The sequence below is a fragment of the Arachis hypogaea genome, chromosome 19, assembly GCF_003086295.3.
Source record: "Arachis hypogaea cultivar Tifrunner chromosome 19, arahy.Tifrunner.gnm2.J5K5, whole genome shotgun sequence".
NCBI classification, from domain to species: domain Eukaryota; kingdom Viridiplantae; phylum Streptophyta; class Magnoliopsida; order Fabales; family Fabaceae; genus Arachis; species Arachis hypogaea.
In genome coordinates this window covers 4,164,195-4,180,756 of record NC_092054.1, presented here as the reverse complement: position 1 = coordinate 4,180,756, position 16,562 = coordinate 4,164,195, and the positions used below count along the sequence as shown (strand labels likewise).

Here is a 16,562-nt window from a genome sequence, read left to right as displayed (position 1 = left end):
TAACACATACTCTCTTTTTTCACCACTTTTGTTTCCTTTTTTTTTTCTTTTAATTCACTCAATATAATATATATTTTTTTGGAAGGTCTACTATCTTAAAAAAAATGCATAGATTTTGTGTGTGTAACCATTATTTTTGAACAAGTATAATTTTATTAATTTATTCCAAAACACTAAAATTTAATTCTATACCATTAAAAAGTTTTTAAACAAGCTGTGAAAGTTGAAACATATATCTATCTATATAACACATTTAATAGGGCCTAAATTAGAGGCAACCATTTTCAGCTCTAAACGTCTCATCGGGGGACTTATTATTGGATACAAATAAAACCTTATGATCTTATCAAAGGTGTCACCGTACATATTGTTTCTAACATGAATTTGCAAATGTGGTTACAAATTGGGCGTTGATTCTGATATCAACAATGACTTTAATACAACTAGACTGAATTTATTGAAAATCAAAGGGATATACCCTTTCAAACAAAGATCTCAAGGAAAGAAAATCAACATCAAGATTTGAAGAAAGAAATACATTGACATTGCAGCTACAGTTTACAAAACACCTTAACTACGCAGATTTCTTAGTAACGGAGAATTAACAGAAACTGGCCATAATGAAAACAAAAAAAAAAAACAGGGCTACCCAGAACAAAAACCGAAGGAAATTTCAACTTTTTCCGCGTTTCATACATAGCCTTCAGTTAAAGTAGGTTTCTTCTCTTCTTCACAGTTTTTCTTCTTTGCATCATCTTCAATTCCCAAACCTTGCAATTCATCAATGCAAGGTTCTTCTTCACCTTCCCCCAATTTAGCTCCTTCTCCAACCACAATTTCTTCCACAACCTCCTCCACTTCGCCGCCGCTACCACCAGAGACCTTCACCTCATCGCCGCCTTCTTCGCATCCTTTCTCGACGGCACATGCTCCGGGCGGCTCGTTCTCCGGCTCGATCCCAATCACGGCATCGGAGGTTCCCTCGGCTGCGGCTGGCCACGGGTCGTTGACGCAATCTCCGGCAGTCTCGTCATCGTCATCGGAGAAAATCGCGGCGGCGGACTTCACGGCAGCGGCTGCTTTGAGGAATGCTTGGTGGATGGATTCAGGCGGAAGAGCACAATCTTCGAGGCCTGCATCTTCGAGGCGCGGGGGTAGGATCTGGTGCAGTAACCCGTGTTGTTCTTTGGTTGACTCCATTGGAAAATCAGGTTCCAATTCCAAATTAGATTTTTTGTGATTTTTTAATTTTGGAAATGAAACCCTATTTGCTAAATCTCAGAGAGGAAGCGGTTGCTATATTAGGCTCCAGAATGTGGCGGTGAATGGCGATGCTGCTTCTGTGACCATCGAGAAACTTCCATGGCCTTCGTGAATTTGAGCTTTCTGCTGATTTTTTATTTGATTTTTGTTGTGCATATCAGGTGGCCTACAATTCACCACCAATAAAACACTGCTAAAAACAATGAGGAGTAAATATTTTTTTATTAATATTAGTTAACACTCTTAAGTTAATATTTTATTTTTATATTATTAAAATTTAATATAAAAATATTTTTATTGGTCAAATACTGAAAAAAAAAAGTTGTTGGTTAAATATGACTAAAAAAGACAATTGCTCCAAAGCTTATCAAATTTTTAGAGGATAAATGCATACTGTAAAATGTTAATTGTGTTGTGTTAGTGTTGTGAAGCATGTGATTATTGCTATTGGTGTGGGAATGGATCCTCTCAATTGTTAAAAAAAATTGAGAATGTAAAATGTGATTTTTAATTATTCATTGCTCTCTTTCGTATTTATTTTTGGTTCTATTTATAAAACTAATTGTAAGAGATCATACTTCACTATCTCAATTGTTAAGAAAAAATTGAGAGGATCTATTCTCGATTAGTGCCACTATCAAAAAGGAATTATGAAACAAAAAGTCTCATAATAGAATCCATTAGGACACTGTTGTAATCTTCGGAGGAAGGAATATCCTGCACAATTTGGAATCTTCCATTTGAATATCAAATGAGGGAACCTTGAAAATTGGAGGAGCGTAAGACAAAAAATAACATGTAGTAATGTACAATGCACAATATGATGATTACTTAGAAGATTAAACGTGCCATAGAATTATATTATTTTACTAATCATATCATAAAACCAACAAAGAACTAAATAGTGGTAGAGACACTATTGGAGGACTAACTTGAATATTATACCAATAAATAATTCATGTAAAACATTCCTTATTTTGTTTATAAGTTAATATATATGTTCAGATTTCTCCAATTATTCTTCAACCACCCTTCATCATTTTCTTATCTAATTACAGCCAAATTAACCTTGCATTGAGAAGTTCTCTATTCTGAGTTGTAAATTTGTAATGCAACTAGATACTCAATTTGAATTCGAAACCTATTGTTAATAGCTCAGCCAACATTTTCCCAAGTTTGAATGAAAGAGAATGATTGTGCTAGGCTATTTAAGCTCAATAACCAAACAGAAAACTTGTCAAATGCAAGACACTTACATCAAAATTAAAATATTTCACTTCAATATGATAACTCAACAATACACAAATAATATTCAGTATACATGACAGAGAATTTGTTCCTGGTTTTACATAGCTAATGTTGTTTTAGCTGACTAATAATGAATTTGTCAATGTCTTGTACTATGGCACCAAGCAAAGCTGATCCAGATTGAACACTCTACTCTTAACATTCACAGCCTGTGGATCTCTGCTGTCGACCACCACCACCAACATCGATCGAGTCAGGGAGGTACCTGATATAATCAACACAATACACAATACTTAAGTCTTATGATGATTAAAGTAAATTGTTTATCTTAAAGGGAAGTGGAATCATAAATCATTTCACATTCAAATGTACAAGACCCTATAAATCATTAACTGGTAAATATTGAATTTGACAGTGCGACATAGCTCTCTTGAATTTTAGGAGGGTTATAACCTTAATGACAAAGATTAGTTTCGAGAAAGCACGGGAGAAGTTCCCGAGGGTGGATATCCAGCCCAATAGGAAATGAAAACAGAAAAATGAATCAATGAACACTCACATTTCTTCTTCAGGTTCGTTCTTGAGTGCATTCTTGGCTATACACTGGAAAGCAGCTTCAACATTAAATCCTTCTTTTGCAGAGGTCTCGAAGTACGGAATGTTTCCCTTGGAAGCACACCATGCCTTTGCTTTCTTCTCAGAGATCTGAAACGAGAAAGACATCATAATAGAGGAACTTACAAATGGGAAGTTTTTGGGAAAATTGCACAGAACTTTTCATAAGGCAATAAGTGACAATAATGACAGGAGTAACTTACAACTCGGCTGTTTCCACCGTCGACATCTATTTTGTTCCCCAAGACAACAAATGGGAAGTTTTCAGTATCAGATGGACTAGCCTGAAAATGAAACCATTTACTTGAGCTTCTCAATGTTCTTTTAACAAACGGAAGGGCACAACATCAGAGAATGATAAAAGGTCACCTGAATAAGAAACTCTTCTCGCCAGTGATTAAGGTTCTCAAAAGATTTCATGACATTTACATCATATACAAGGACACAACAGTCTGCACCCCGATAGAAAGCCACACCGAGACTCTGAAAGCGCTCTTGACCAGCAGTGTCCCAAATCTATAAGTAAAACGAGATCATCTCAATCTTAAATGATTATATTTATACCTTACCATATTCTTCAAACAAACAGAGGAACTCAGAACTATTCAATGAACAACATATAAAAAAAACAGAGGCAGAAATTGAACTTATATCCCTTAGAAAGTACCAGGCACTTACCAAATTACTATCATAAACCATTCACAATGGTCATCATTTCTTATATCATAGAGATTAACCTCACCACAAGAAACAAAGAATTGCAAGAAAACAGAATATTTCGTCTGTTTTCTATTATTTTCTTTAGAATGAGACTGTAAAGATCATCCATCAAAACTCTAATGAACAGAATGGTCAATAACAAGAACAGTTTAAAACATGCTCTAGCTATGTTCAGCAAGATATTACAGAGATATTTCAAAATAAAGCGATGATCAGTGTGAAAACTAATTCAGATAATAAACAATCCGATAGTGAAATAGATCAATATAAGAATTGTTTTTCATCTGAAGGGATTCTTCACCTGCAATGTGAACAACCTATCTTCAAACTGAACTTCCTTGGTTAGAAAATCCGCACCAATGGTAGCCTTATACTGATTACTAAACTTTCGATTCACATACCTACATGCAGAGATGAGAAACGAAAATCATGATCTTGATAATGCAAATCAAATAAACCAGCATTCATCAAGCCATTGCTAAATGTACTATAACAAAAATGCTTATGAAAGAAAATGAGTCTCGGGCATACTGATTCATCAATGATGTTTTGCCAACCCTGCCAAAATGAAGGGGAAAAAACAAAACAAAAACCAAATAAATTATCATCAGCAAACAGAGATTGGATGAATAACACAACAAACAATTGCATCTGATGATATAGTAACCTTTCAAGCATTTGCACGCAAAGACATAATATTAAACTAAGCCCTCTCAGAATATTGCAAAACTATTGAATCATAACAGATTTTTGCTTTCATGTAACACACGTTTTGTAAGAAAGTTCTATGTTTTCAAGAATTCAAGAATAATCATCAATTCAAGTCTCATTTCTTCCTCCTCCAATCTTCAGCATCTCATAAACTATATCTTTCATAGTTTTTGCTAACAAACCAAGAAGAAAAAAATAAACTTTTTCTTAAAAATATACACTCCAAAGAAAAATGCACCACCCCTTTTCAGTTTTTCCTTTCTGGGTATGATATAAAACAAACCAATTTTTAATTAATTCAAAAAAAATTCAAATTTAATATATACACACAAAAGAAAAAAAGAACATGCATTTACCCGCTATCTCCAAGGATTATGACCTTTAACAACATGCGCCGTCTTGATGCCATGGATCGAAATACAATCTGTGGAACTTTGTTTTCAGCTGGAAAAAAAAATGAGAATTTGGAACACAGAGATTGAGATGTGTTTTGTGTTTGTGGAACAAGAGTTTTTGAAAGACAGGTGGAAGAGAGGAACAGGAATAGAAATTTCAATTTCAATTATAATTACAATTACAATTACTGAATGAAGATGAATAAATAAACTAAACAAAGGGTGACAGCTAAGATAAGAAATAAGAAGAATGCTCTGAGATTGTTTATTGACTCTCTTCTTTTACCAAAATGCCCAAACTTTCCTAATTTAACCTTTTTTTATGATTTTTCTGATATCTCTTAACTCATCAGGTCAAAAGCTAATTTGTCATTTAACTGTAAATGTAATCACATTTGTACTCTCTATTTATACTAATCACATGGCAGGATATCTTGTTCTTAATAATAAAGGAATTAATTAATTAAATGTTCATAGAAGGGCCAACAAAGCATCAAAGGGTGTACCTTTTTTTTAAGATTGGGATGAAATAAGATCAAATGTTCCATTAATAGCTTTAATAAATGACTGTAAAACTATAACATAACACTATAAACTACATCATATAACATTAATGAAATCAAGTATATAGACCAAGTGACATTATCATACTAACTATTCAACCCAAAGTTTAGTAGTTCAATTTTCTATCTCCATTATGCGAATGACATCGTATATTCTATGGTTTATTCTTATACGTTCTTTATTACATAAAGGGTATTATATTCTTTGTAAATTAAACAATAATTTTATTTTTCTATTTATTATATTTTATATCAATAATTCAAATTTAAAATTTACAATTTAGTATTTAAAATTTACCTTTAGAATTTATAGTTTAAAGTGCCTTATTTTTTACCTTTAGTAACAATTTAGTTTTCAAAAATGGTTGTGGTCCTTACTTTTTTTCGAAGTATATTAGCATTTAACGTATTTTATTGTTTTTCTTTTGCAATAATAATAATAATAATAATAATAATAATAATAATAATAATAAAAAAGTTAAATTAGTCTAGTAGTTAGTTCATTAGACTATTTAAGTGAATGTAGAAAGTTCAAATCCCACCTTGTACATAAAAATTCATTAGCCAGTAACAAATCTTTAAATAGAATCTCAATCCGCCACAGATTAATCCTTAACCTACTCGATCAGGAATAATATTGATAACGATGACGCTGTTTAAATTATTTAAATCTGCTTAATTGCGCTCAGTGTTATTGAAAGCCACACAACCATTACTCTTCGGCCAATAACCCAATACCAAAAAGCACGAAAAGTTACATTCAAATATCGTTCTCCTTGCTATCATGAATCAATAATTCTTCCTGTCATAAACTGGAGATATCATACAATATCATGCTCTCTATATAATTACAGAAAGACCGTGCAATAATTGCCTTAATCAACAATCCTTAATACTCTCCAAGTCTAATATGATGCATAATCACAAAGTTAACCAAATAAATACAGAATCGTCCCTACATATCCTTGGTTCTTTTGAATCACAATGTTAGCCTTCCCAGTTAAGTAAATGTTAGTAGCATAAAAGTGTGAATCAAATTAAAGCTTACAAAATAATTCAGCATTCATACTTGAGAAACAAGTTAGACAGCAAAATCATTAAAGAAAAAGAATGAAGAAACATTGGCTACTGCATATTATGAGCACAAGCAAGCCATTGCATACTTCTCTACCTGCAAAATCTACCAACACATATGTACCAACAATGCTCGTCAATGCGAGCTGGACATAATATCTGGGATTAAATCCTTTCCGTCTCTTGTGTGTTTTGCAGGCCTGAACTGGTTGAGGCAGATGGATGTTGACCGTATTCACTGCTCGGTCCACTGTACTCACTAGTGCCATGTTCTTGGCTTTCAAGTGCCAGCTTCCTGAACTTCTTTAGGTCTTCATTGTATTGACCGGCGTCATAGTTTAAACTCTCAAAGGAACCAAAAACTCTGCTGTGCCCCGGTGTGCCCCCCTCGTATAGATCCTCTAGAGAAATATGTCCTTCTAGAGCTCGAACAACCTGCTTAACACAATTTTATCATTGTTATGCCAAACAATTAGAAGTCAGCTTCAAAATCGTTTAAGAATGATAGATCACAATTTTCTTATAAACACATCTTTTGACTAGGTAAACTCACCTGGCTCATTCGAGGCCGGCGCCTGGCTGAATGGCGCACACATGTTGCGGCACATGCAGTCATTCGAGTCAGCTCTTCACGATCATAATTTGTCTGCAACCTTGGATCTAGAAGTCCACTAAAATTTCCAATTTCCAAAGCTTGGGAAAGTAAGGGCCTTGCCTATAATATACACAATAATTTAGTACATAGTTACAATTGGACAGTTTCTCTCATTCTTCACACACAAGTTCAATACAACATTTGGTATTGGAAACCAGTTATCTGGGACCAAGTTAGAAAGCTAATATGAACTAGATAACCAATAGATAAGAACCAATCCGATTTTTATTATGCAAGATACTTTCAACTTCAAAATTGGACTCAAGTGCAAGCATAGGGTGCGTTTGGTTTGCATTTTTATTTTCTATTTTCATTATTAATGTTGTTTTCAGGATTTTGTGAAGAAAAAAGAGAAAACAAGACACTGAAAATGAAAATACAAATCAAATGCACCCTAGTTTTCCAAGTTCCTAACCACCCTCAATTAATATGGTTTTTATCAAGATTGCCAATGTGACTGAGAAAAGGGGTAAAAAAGCATCCAAAATGAACAGATAAAAGGCTCAAGAGATGCATATAAAACACTGGAGACCCAGATATAGCAATCAACTTCACTCCTCTCACAAAGAGGATCGGACACAGGAAAGTTAGACACCTATATAAATACTATGTTTTCAAGTCTAAAGCTATGCAAATTATAATACTAACATATAAACATTCATGCAGTACAGTACACTACACACCCATTCAACCATGCTGTCATCTGTGAAAGATTCAGTTTTATCAACAGGTTTTCGACCGGTAATCAACTCCAAAAGCACAACACCATAGGAGAAAACATCTGACTTCTCTGTGAGTTTCCCACTAGCAGCATATTCAGGAGCCAGGTATCTGTTGAATGAATTTGGAAATTCACTGAGATAATTCTAGAACAGCAAATATAAAATGTAAAAGTAAAATCAACCTAACTTACGTCCAAATTAAGAAATATAAATATATAATACATAAATTAAAAACCCTCCTAACCAGATTCAAGAGAAAAGAATACAAATGGTGATGAATCATACCCAAAGGTTCCCATCACTCGAGTAGAGACATGGGTATCTGTGTCTGTTGAAAATTTGGCTAGTCCAAAATCTGCAACCTGAAGGGACGATAAGGGAATATCATATTATTACATACAAGATATGCTTGGATATGGAAGTGCCAAATGAGATGATGAACAAATTTGTAGTTCATTTAACTATTCAATTATTCATTATACTCCATTTTAAGTCCCTTCTACTTAGGGAAATTTTGAGGTCTAAGGAAGACGGAAGCTTCCATCTTTTCCTATTGCAGAAACCATTTTAAAGAGGGAGTGGGATATAGTTTCCAGTTAATCCGCCTGCTCCTCTTGTTCACCATTAAAAGGAGAGGACCTTTGATCCATTGGCTTTGTTTGCATCCTATATCATACATAGCTTTATAAATCATAAATATGTTATGTTGTCATTAGAAGAACAAGTATAGCATGCCTCAATGGCACAGGCAAATGAACAAGAAAACAAGGTTTCTTTAATTTTAAAACATTAATTAAGAATTTGAATTTCCATTTATATGTCAAGGAATGCAGTTCAAAGGTTATAAAGTTTACCTTTGCCTCAAAACTATCATCAATAAGGATGTTAGATGCTTTAATGTCCCGATGTATGATTTTAGGGTGACCTAAAAAGATATTAGAATGATAGAAGTAAATTTTGAAGTTAGTATCACGAACAAATAATTTTTGCCAGATTTTAAGCAGAAACTTATTTTCCAAGTAAGGTAAACTCACAATCCTCATGCAGGTATGCCAATCCCTTTGCAGCTCCAACTGCAATCTTCATCCTCGTTGACCAGTCCATAGTCGGTCTGTCCTTTGCTGGAATGATATTCATATAATACCAAAAATTATTAATAGTGACGTGCGAGTAAGTTTATCACACTTTAAACAAGACAGTGTAGTCCTAAACCTCAATTACCAATCCAATCTATTTAAACTCAACTCCACAATTTTTTAACCACAATTCTGCATACGAAAACAATTTTATTACACACAGAAGCTATACTACTCAAAATATGCGTACACTTGAAGTTCATCACATTTATTAGAGAATGATTGGAGTAAATCCTATCTATAGGAAGAAAAGGGAAATTGCATACCATATAGGTGAAAATTAAATTTTGTCCTTCATTCTACATTATCTATGTATGCATCATGCATCATTCTTCATAAATCAAAAGTGCTAATATATGTGGGGGGAAGAGGAGATAAAGATTTAACTTTGGAGCAATGAATGGAAAATATCTTACCATGCAAATGAAACTCAAGTGTTTTATTTGGCACAAACTCATAAACAAGCATCCTTTGGCCACCTGAGACGCAATATCCAACTAGGGAAACAAGATGCCTGTGATGGACACGGCTAATGACATCGACTTCTGCATGAAACTCACGCTCCCCCTGTTTACTCTCGGATTTCAGCTGCTTAACAGCAACAGTTTTTCCATTTGGAAGAACTCCTTTGTGGACATAGCCAAAACCACCTTGACCAAGAAGATTTGAGCCGGAGAACCCTTCTGTTGCCATTGCTAACTCATCATATGTAAAAGTACTCTGAGATAGAGACAAGGACATGCCAGAAGACTGAGACATGTATGGCCGCTCAGACCCAATACCACTGCTGGTAGCTGAAGAATATGTGGGAAGACTACCAGCAGATGACGACTTTTGGTGATTTGCCACAACCCCAGGGGGTTTCGGAGGCAACCCTCCTTTACCATCTGTAGAAGGAGAAGGAGTACTTTGCCATTGCTGAGGTAAGCCACTACCCTGGTCAACTGAAGTAAATTCGCATCAATAATTAGTTCTACTGTGCTAATCAATAATCAATAATTCTATACAAACACAAAACCACATTTCATGCAAACTTTTTCTTTTGAATCTAAACTGTGAAAAACTAAACCTAAGTTACCCTACTATAAAGTTGAAGTTATCACAATACTACTCCCACCAGTTTCAAATAACTGTCCATTTAAACAAACCAGTACAATAAAAGTTCAATGTAGGTTTGATGTATCTGGATACAACAATAGTTTCTCAATCTAAGATGATATATTTGAGGAGCACAGATGTCAATCCACTTGAACTAACTATACATTCGGTCATTCAGTGAAAATTTAGGTCATCCAAACCATAAACTAGCAAAGAAAAGTAACAAGTAACCAATGCTGTATACGAGAAAATCACCAAACTTTCTGAATGCACCAGAACCAGCACAATTGACTAGGATTTTTCAGATTATTTATCATAATCAACAAATCTAAGTTACTCTTCTCTGATGCACTAAGGAAAACGACAATTGAAGTTGACACAAACTAGTGTATATTATTTTGACTAATATTTTTGGTTAAGAGAGAGAAAAAGGCCTCACCTTTTGGTTGAGGAGGAGCACCATAGTAGTTGCTCTTCTCAAAACCCTGATTCCTCTTCCTCTTCGCCCTCCTGTAGAAAAAGACGAAAATGCCCCCAATGATAAGCATCGCCGTCGAACCCAAAACCGCCCCTATTATGATTCCGGTCAATGTCCCCTTCGCCAACCCACCGGAATCCGCCGGAGTCAATGGCATAAACGGAGTAGAGTTCAACGAGGTAGGAGCGGAGGATACGAGCGCCGGCGACGGCGGGGAGGCGGTGACATTGGTCGTCGGGGTGGATGCAACCGGAGACGGCGGAGATGCGGCAGACGGAGAAGGAGGAGATGCGGCGGTGGAGTTAGTTCCCGGAGGAGTCTCCGGCGCCGGAGACGACATTTCCGACGAAGCTTCCGGCGAGAACAATAAGATGAAGTAAACCAAAAAAAAAAAGATTTTGAAAGTGTTCAAAAAGAAAAAGAAGAAACAGTAGGGATAAAAAGAAAGTGTGAGAAAGTGAAAGGAAGAAAAAAAAGGGTAAGAAAGAGATTGGGAATTGGGATTCAGGAGAATGGAGAAAAAAGGAAACAAATTTTAGTTCACGAAATTATGATAATCACATCACATGGGAATGGGGATTGGATTTGAGAGAGAGAGAGGTTTTGGAAGGTGGTGAATGATGATGGTGTTGGGTGGACCCTATTATGAATGTGATGTTTCGTTCTTACTACTACGTTGTTGTTACTGAGTCACTGACTCGGCGTTGAGTGAGTGATTGACTCGGTCGCTGCAATTTAAGGACAGTGGGAACACCGGAGCAATGTTCTGCGTACGGAAGATTCTTCTGCGGCTTCAACTGTTTCGAGGATTCAATCTTGTCTTGTAAGAAAAATAAAAATAAAACTTTTTTTTAATTCAAATAGAATTTGTGACTTATTTTCTTTCACATGTATGATATTCTGTTGAGTTATTGTGTTTACGTACACATTTTAAACATAATATTTATTTATTGTGTTTACGTATCGAACACATTTTAAACACAATATTTATTGACATTTTTTTAACATGTGTATTTATTATATCTAATCGTATTTTAATAAAAAAAAAATTTCTTTAAATATGTTTGAAATACTTAAATATCATCACGTGTCAACATATCCAATCTTATTCTTAATATGTATTTTTAAAATAAATTTAAAAATAGTATATATTATTATTTATTAAAATATTATTATAATTTATCAAAAAAATATTTTATATATATATATATATATTCTTTGTGTCTTATAAAATTTTAAAATTTGTGTATGTATATCCCATATGCATGCATCATAGTGTCTTTCTCAATTGGCATATTTATAGACTCAATAGCTAATTAAGAATGTAATTGTCATTATCCTAAGAATTTAATTATATCCCTTTTATAGTTATTCACTTATCATAAAAATTAATTAATTTTAGAATTTAACATTTAAAATTGTTAATTAAAAAAAATATAGTTCTTAGTTTTTGAGAATTAGAATGAGATTTGATTTAGTAACATTTTTATTTTTTAAAAATAATTTATAAAAAATTATTTTAAAATAATAAGTTTTTAAATATTATAATATTTTATTTGGTAAATCAAATTAAAAATAATTTTAAATGAATACAAGCAAAAATAATTGTATTTGGTAAAAAAATTTTAAAGTTTAAATTTTTTATAATAGACATAAATATAAAAATTAAATTTAAAAATTAATTAATATATAAAAGTATATTAAATTTTTTAATTGTGATAAGTATAAATTAATTTTAAAAAATTTACTTTTTAAATACTTTAAAAAAAATTATTTTTAAAAAATTTGTAAATAGAATTACATATATAATTTTTTAATTTATTAAATACAAAATAAAATTTTTTTTGTAACTTCAAGTAATGTTATCAAACTAAGTTTGAATCGATTTATTCAATTAAGTTAACTTAAAATCACACATTTAATTAGTCTAATTTAGACAAAAGAAATAATAATGATAAAAAACCAATTAATAATATAATATATTATTTTTTCATATTTGATTTAATTCGGTGATTGAAATTTGAAAACAGATAGTAAATTGTAACAATTTGTATTTTGTAGTACTAGTAGCATAAATACGGCGTCAAATTGATGTCATTATGGTTGAGGAGGAGTTAAATCGCAAAAATGATTATTGCATCAGCATTAATATAGGGTCAACTCTCCATGTAAATTGGTAATAGCGGATTAGTCCTTCGTACTTTTATTTTTTTATATGACTATATACTAAAATGGGGTTTTTTACTTAAATAAATTGTATGGGAGTTAAAATTACCTGATTCTCCTGAAACGGATTCTGCAACGTGAATCCCCTCTTGGTATTATTATATAAATCGTCCTAGGCTGCATAGGGTTATATAAAACGTGAATCATCTTAGCCTAGGACGATTTATGCATGAACATGTTAGGCAAATCAATTGTAAATCGTGGCAGGGTCTCCAGGATTGGAAGAAGAGCATAAATCGTCCCAGGGTGGTAGGTTTTACGTGTTAATGGGCTAACTCTCACTGGGTTGCCACGATTTATGCATTATTGGGACCCTATTCAGCCTGGCACGATTTATGTTTGTGTTCGTAACACTAACTGGGTTGGGACGATTTATGCCCAAGTTGTAAGAACCATAGAAGTCAAAACCGAATCGGTGATCGAACCGTTCACGTAACCGGGTTAATGGTTCAACCGGCAGGTAACCAGTTGAACCGATTGACTCGATCCTATGTAATTAAAAAATAAAATATATAAAAAATTTTAAAATTAAAATTTAAAATACATATTTTCACTATTAACCCAGCTTCAACATTTTTAAAAAAATTTGAAACTCAAGCGGTTCGATCGAACCGGTCTCACCGAGTGATATCGATTTAAACCAATTCACTCCGGTCCAGTCCGATCCTGCTAACAATAGTAACAACAGCGAATTTTTGGGGATTCGGCCATCAGAACCATCCCCCTATCATGAGCGAATTCCATAATCTATTAAGAACCCTGATTTCTAACGTCTTATACTAAACCAAAAACTAACTAAATCACTAACATGGTATCAGGCAACGTCTTAATTAAAAAATATTCTAAGATGCATATTCACCCTATACAATATCATCCAACATACTATATCATCCAACATATAAATGTACTTAACATACTCATGGCCTTGACTCAACAACATTACAAAATTCAAAAACATACCTTTTGATCAATAAATCCGGCAACATGCGCAATGCCGTTCAGGCGGTACATATCTCCTTGGTTTGCGGCCATTATCACCACCGGACAGATTACTTCCTCCACCAGCCGGTCACCGGCGGCCCACTGCCACCACCACCTGCGCCACTCAGGCGCCTCTGCCCACCAGCAGTTGCACCTCCGCCGCGGGCTGGTCCCCACACCCGAAACACTTCTCTCCCCAAACTTCCTCTCCGGTCAAAATGGTGAGTGAATTGGTTTAAATCAATATCACTCGGTGAGACCGGTTCGACCGAACCGCTTGAGTTTCAATTTTTTTTTTTAAATGTTGAAGTTGGGTTAATAGTGAAAATATGTATTTTAAATTTTAATTTTAAATTTTTTTATATATTTTATTTTTTAATTACATAGGATCGGGTCAATCGGTTCAACTGGTTACCTGCCGGTTGAACCATTAATCCAGTTACGTGAACGGTTCGATCACCGGTTCGGTTCTGACTTCTATGGTTCTTACAACTTGGGCATAAATCGTCCCAGCCCAGTTAGTGTTACGAACACAAACATAAATCGTACCAGGCTGAATAGGGTTCCAATAATGCATAAATCATGGCAGGCCAGTGAGAGTTAGCCCATTAACACGTGAAATCTACCACCCTGGGACGATTTATGCTCTTCTTCTAACCCTGGAGACCCTGCCACGATTTATGTTTGATTTGCCTAACATGTTCATGCATAAATCGTCCTAGGCTGAGATGATTCACGTTTTATGTAACCCTATGCAGCCTAGGACGATTTATATAATAATACCAAGAGGAGATTCACGTTGCAGAATTCGTTTCAGGGGAATCAGGTAATTTTGACTCCCATACAATTTATTTAAGTAAAAAACCCTACTAAAATGTAAGTTTATTTTATATAATTAACTAATTTAATAGTTAGAGTAGAGTATCGTTTTTGTCTCTAATGTTTGGGGTAAATTTTATTTGTGTCCCTAACGTTTAAATCGTCCTATTTGTATCCTTAATGTTTGTAAAAGTGATTCAATGTTATCCTGCCCGTCAATTACATATCATGAGCGCTTTAGTTTGAGTTTTAAAAATATCTTCTTGAAATTATAATACAAATGTTTTGGATAGAATTGATGATCTACTCCAAAAAATAGCTCATTAAATGTTGAAACTAATTCTTATAACATTTATATAATTCACTTTTCTAGGGACATAAATGAATCTAAACACAAATAGTGGGTATAATATTAAAATCGAACACATCTAAGTGAGACCTAATTGAGAATGAAAAATATAATATAATTTGTTAGTATAATTGATAGTAGGATAACATTGAATCACTTTTATAAACGTTAAGGATACAAATAGGACGATTTAAACGTTAGGGATACAAATAAAATTTACCCCAAATATTAGGAACAAAAATGATATTTTACTCTAATAGTTAATTTTTAATATACATATAGTATAATTATCTAGAAAATGGCATTTTGGTTAGTCGGTTAATCTATCATTTTAAAATAATTGCACTTTGAATTTTTATATTAAAAATTAATCTATTTATATATAAAAATAAGTCTAAATATGTTAGTTGTTTAATATATTAAAAAGTTTAAAATAAGTTATTTAAAATAGAGAAATACTATTTAAAATTTTTTATAATAAAATAAAATTACGTGATTTACTAAAATACAAAAATTTCACGCATAAAAAGAATTAGTCTTTTAATAATACTATTAATTAATAGAGATATTACTCATGATTTTTTACCAAACACAGTGCATCAGATAAGTTCTTAAACATCTGGTGTCGTTTCAATCGCTTCTTCTTGCGTTTTGGTTTTCCTTTCCGAGCGCATGCATGCTGTAGGAATCCTCTTTTAGCGGGAAGATATATATAAATATTAAATATAAAAATGAAAAGTAACGAAAAAGAAGGAAAGTGTGCAAAGGAAAAGAGAGAGTGCAAGACAACGTTGACAGCACGTGCTCCGTGTATATGCATCTTAGAATCTTAGAACTTATATAGAAGATTCGCTTTATTTTTTAATTTTATTTTGTCTCCCTTCTTCTATTTATTTATTATTTTTTATAAAAGAACAAACAGGTTTGGGACCTTTTCATCCCGGAACATTTTTATTTTGATATAAGTGCTACATAATATTTATTGAATTTTTTTTGTTTTCTACGGTATCTCTCACCCCGACAGGCCAAGAACTCATCTACCATCAATAAATTACTGCATGTACAAAGTGAGATTCGAACCCCTAACACTTGCTTAAATGAACTAGTGAACTAACCATTAGACAAATCAAACTTGGTTATATTGAATTTATTCTCTAACTTAAAAACTTTTTTATTTTACAAAATATAATTTCCAAACAGCATACATTGTTTTTGGACCTGCACAGCAAACTTATTTAAGCATTGGATTGATTTGATTGAGCCCAAAAACTTTTTGAATTATCATGGGCCAGGTTTAGGTTCACCCCAAAATATTGGATCCAATTCCAAAAGTCAGGCCTAGTTTATAGATAGGGGAAAATATACTGACAAGTGACAATAATGTTTTTTTATTTTTATACATAAAAGAATTAAATATTATATCAGTTGTTATATATTTATATATAAATATATATTATTTAATTTATTTTTAATATATATTTTTTATTATAGTATATATTTTATATAAAT

At 33.1% G+C, this 16,562-nt stretch overlaps 3 protein-coding genes across 3 annotated transcripts; all 3 read right to left on the bottom strand.

The window, feature by feature from the left end:
- Positions 1-433: 433 nt before the first annotated feature.
- LOC112775703 (uncharacterized) lies at positions 434-2,445 on the bottom strand. Its single transcript, XM_025819528.3, has one exon. The coding sequence runs from the start codon at positions 1,198-1,200 to the stop codon at positions 691-693; it is 510 nt and encodes a 169-aa protein (XP_025675313.1). The 5' UTR covers positions 1,201-2,445; the 3' UTR covers positions 434-690.
- Positions 2,446-2,515: 70 nt separating this feature from the next.
- Positions 2,516-5,240, bottom strand: LOC112775702 (ras-related protein Rab7). The gene is made up of 7 exons (XM_025819526.3): positions 4,914-5,240; positions 4,378-4,404; positions 4,148-4,247; positions 3,496-3,642; positions 3,330-3,410; positions 3,071-3,216; positions 2,516-2,776 (listed from the first exon to the last, which is right to left on the bottom strand). The coding sequence occupies exons 1-7, from the start codon at positions 4,964-4,966 to the stop codon at positions 2,707-2,709; spliced, it is 624 nt and encodes a 207-aa protein (XP_025675311.1). The 5' UTR covers positions 4,967-5,240; the 3' UTR covers positions 2,516-2,706.
- Positions 5,241-6,385: 1,145 nt separating this feature from the next.
- LOC112775700 (proline-rich receptor-like protein kinase PERK15) lies at positions 6,386-11,404 on the bottom strand. Its single transcript, XM_025819524.3, has 8 exons — positions 10,640-11,404; positions 9,519-10,046; positions 9,001-9,087; positions 8,821-8,891; positions 8,252-8,328; positions 7,928-8,075; positions 7,143-7,304; positions 6,386-7,024 (listed from the first exon to the last, which is right to left on the bottom strand). Exons 1-8 carry the CDS (start codon positions 11,016-11,018, stop codon positions 6,755-6,757), a joined length of 1,722 nt encoding a protein of 573 aa, XP_025675309.1. The 5' UTR covers positions 11,019-11,404; the 3' UTR covers positions 6,386-6,754.
- Positions 11,405-16,562: the final 5,158 nt, after the last annotated feature.

Bases quoted from the DNA above. Each gene is read 5' to 3' on its own strand.
- LOC112775703 (XM_025819528.3), bottom strand. From the start codon at position 1,200: ATGGAGTCAACCAAAGAACAACACGGGTTACTGCACCAGATCCTACCC.
- LOC112775702 (XM_025819526.3), bottom strand. From the start codon at position 4,966: ATGGCATCAAGACGGCGCATGTTGTTAAAGGTCATAATCCTTGGAGAT. The intron at 4,248-4,377 runs GTATGCCCGAGA...CTCTGCATGTAG, and splicing joins AAAACATCATTGATGAATCA to GTATGTGAATCGAAAGTTTA. The intron at 3,217-3,329 runs GTAAGTTACTCC...TTCTCGTTTCAG, and splicing joins ACGGTGGAAACAGCCGAGTT to ATCTCTGAGAAGAAAGCAAA.
- LOC112775700 (XM_025819524.3), bottom strand. From the start codon at position 11,018: ATGTCGTCTCCGGCGCCGGAGACTCCTCCGGGAACTAACTCCACCGCC. The intron at 8,892-9,000 runs GTGAGTTTACCT...ATATCTTTTTAG, and splicing joins GGCATACCTGCATGAGGATT to GTCACCCTAAAATCATACAT. The intron at 7,305-7,927 runs GTGTGTAGTGTA...TGTATATTATAG, and splicing joins ATGACAGCATGGTTGAATGG to GCAAGGCCCTTACTTTCCCA.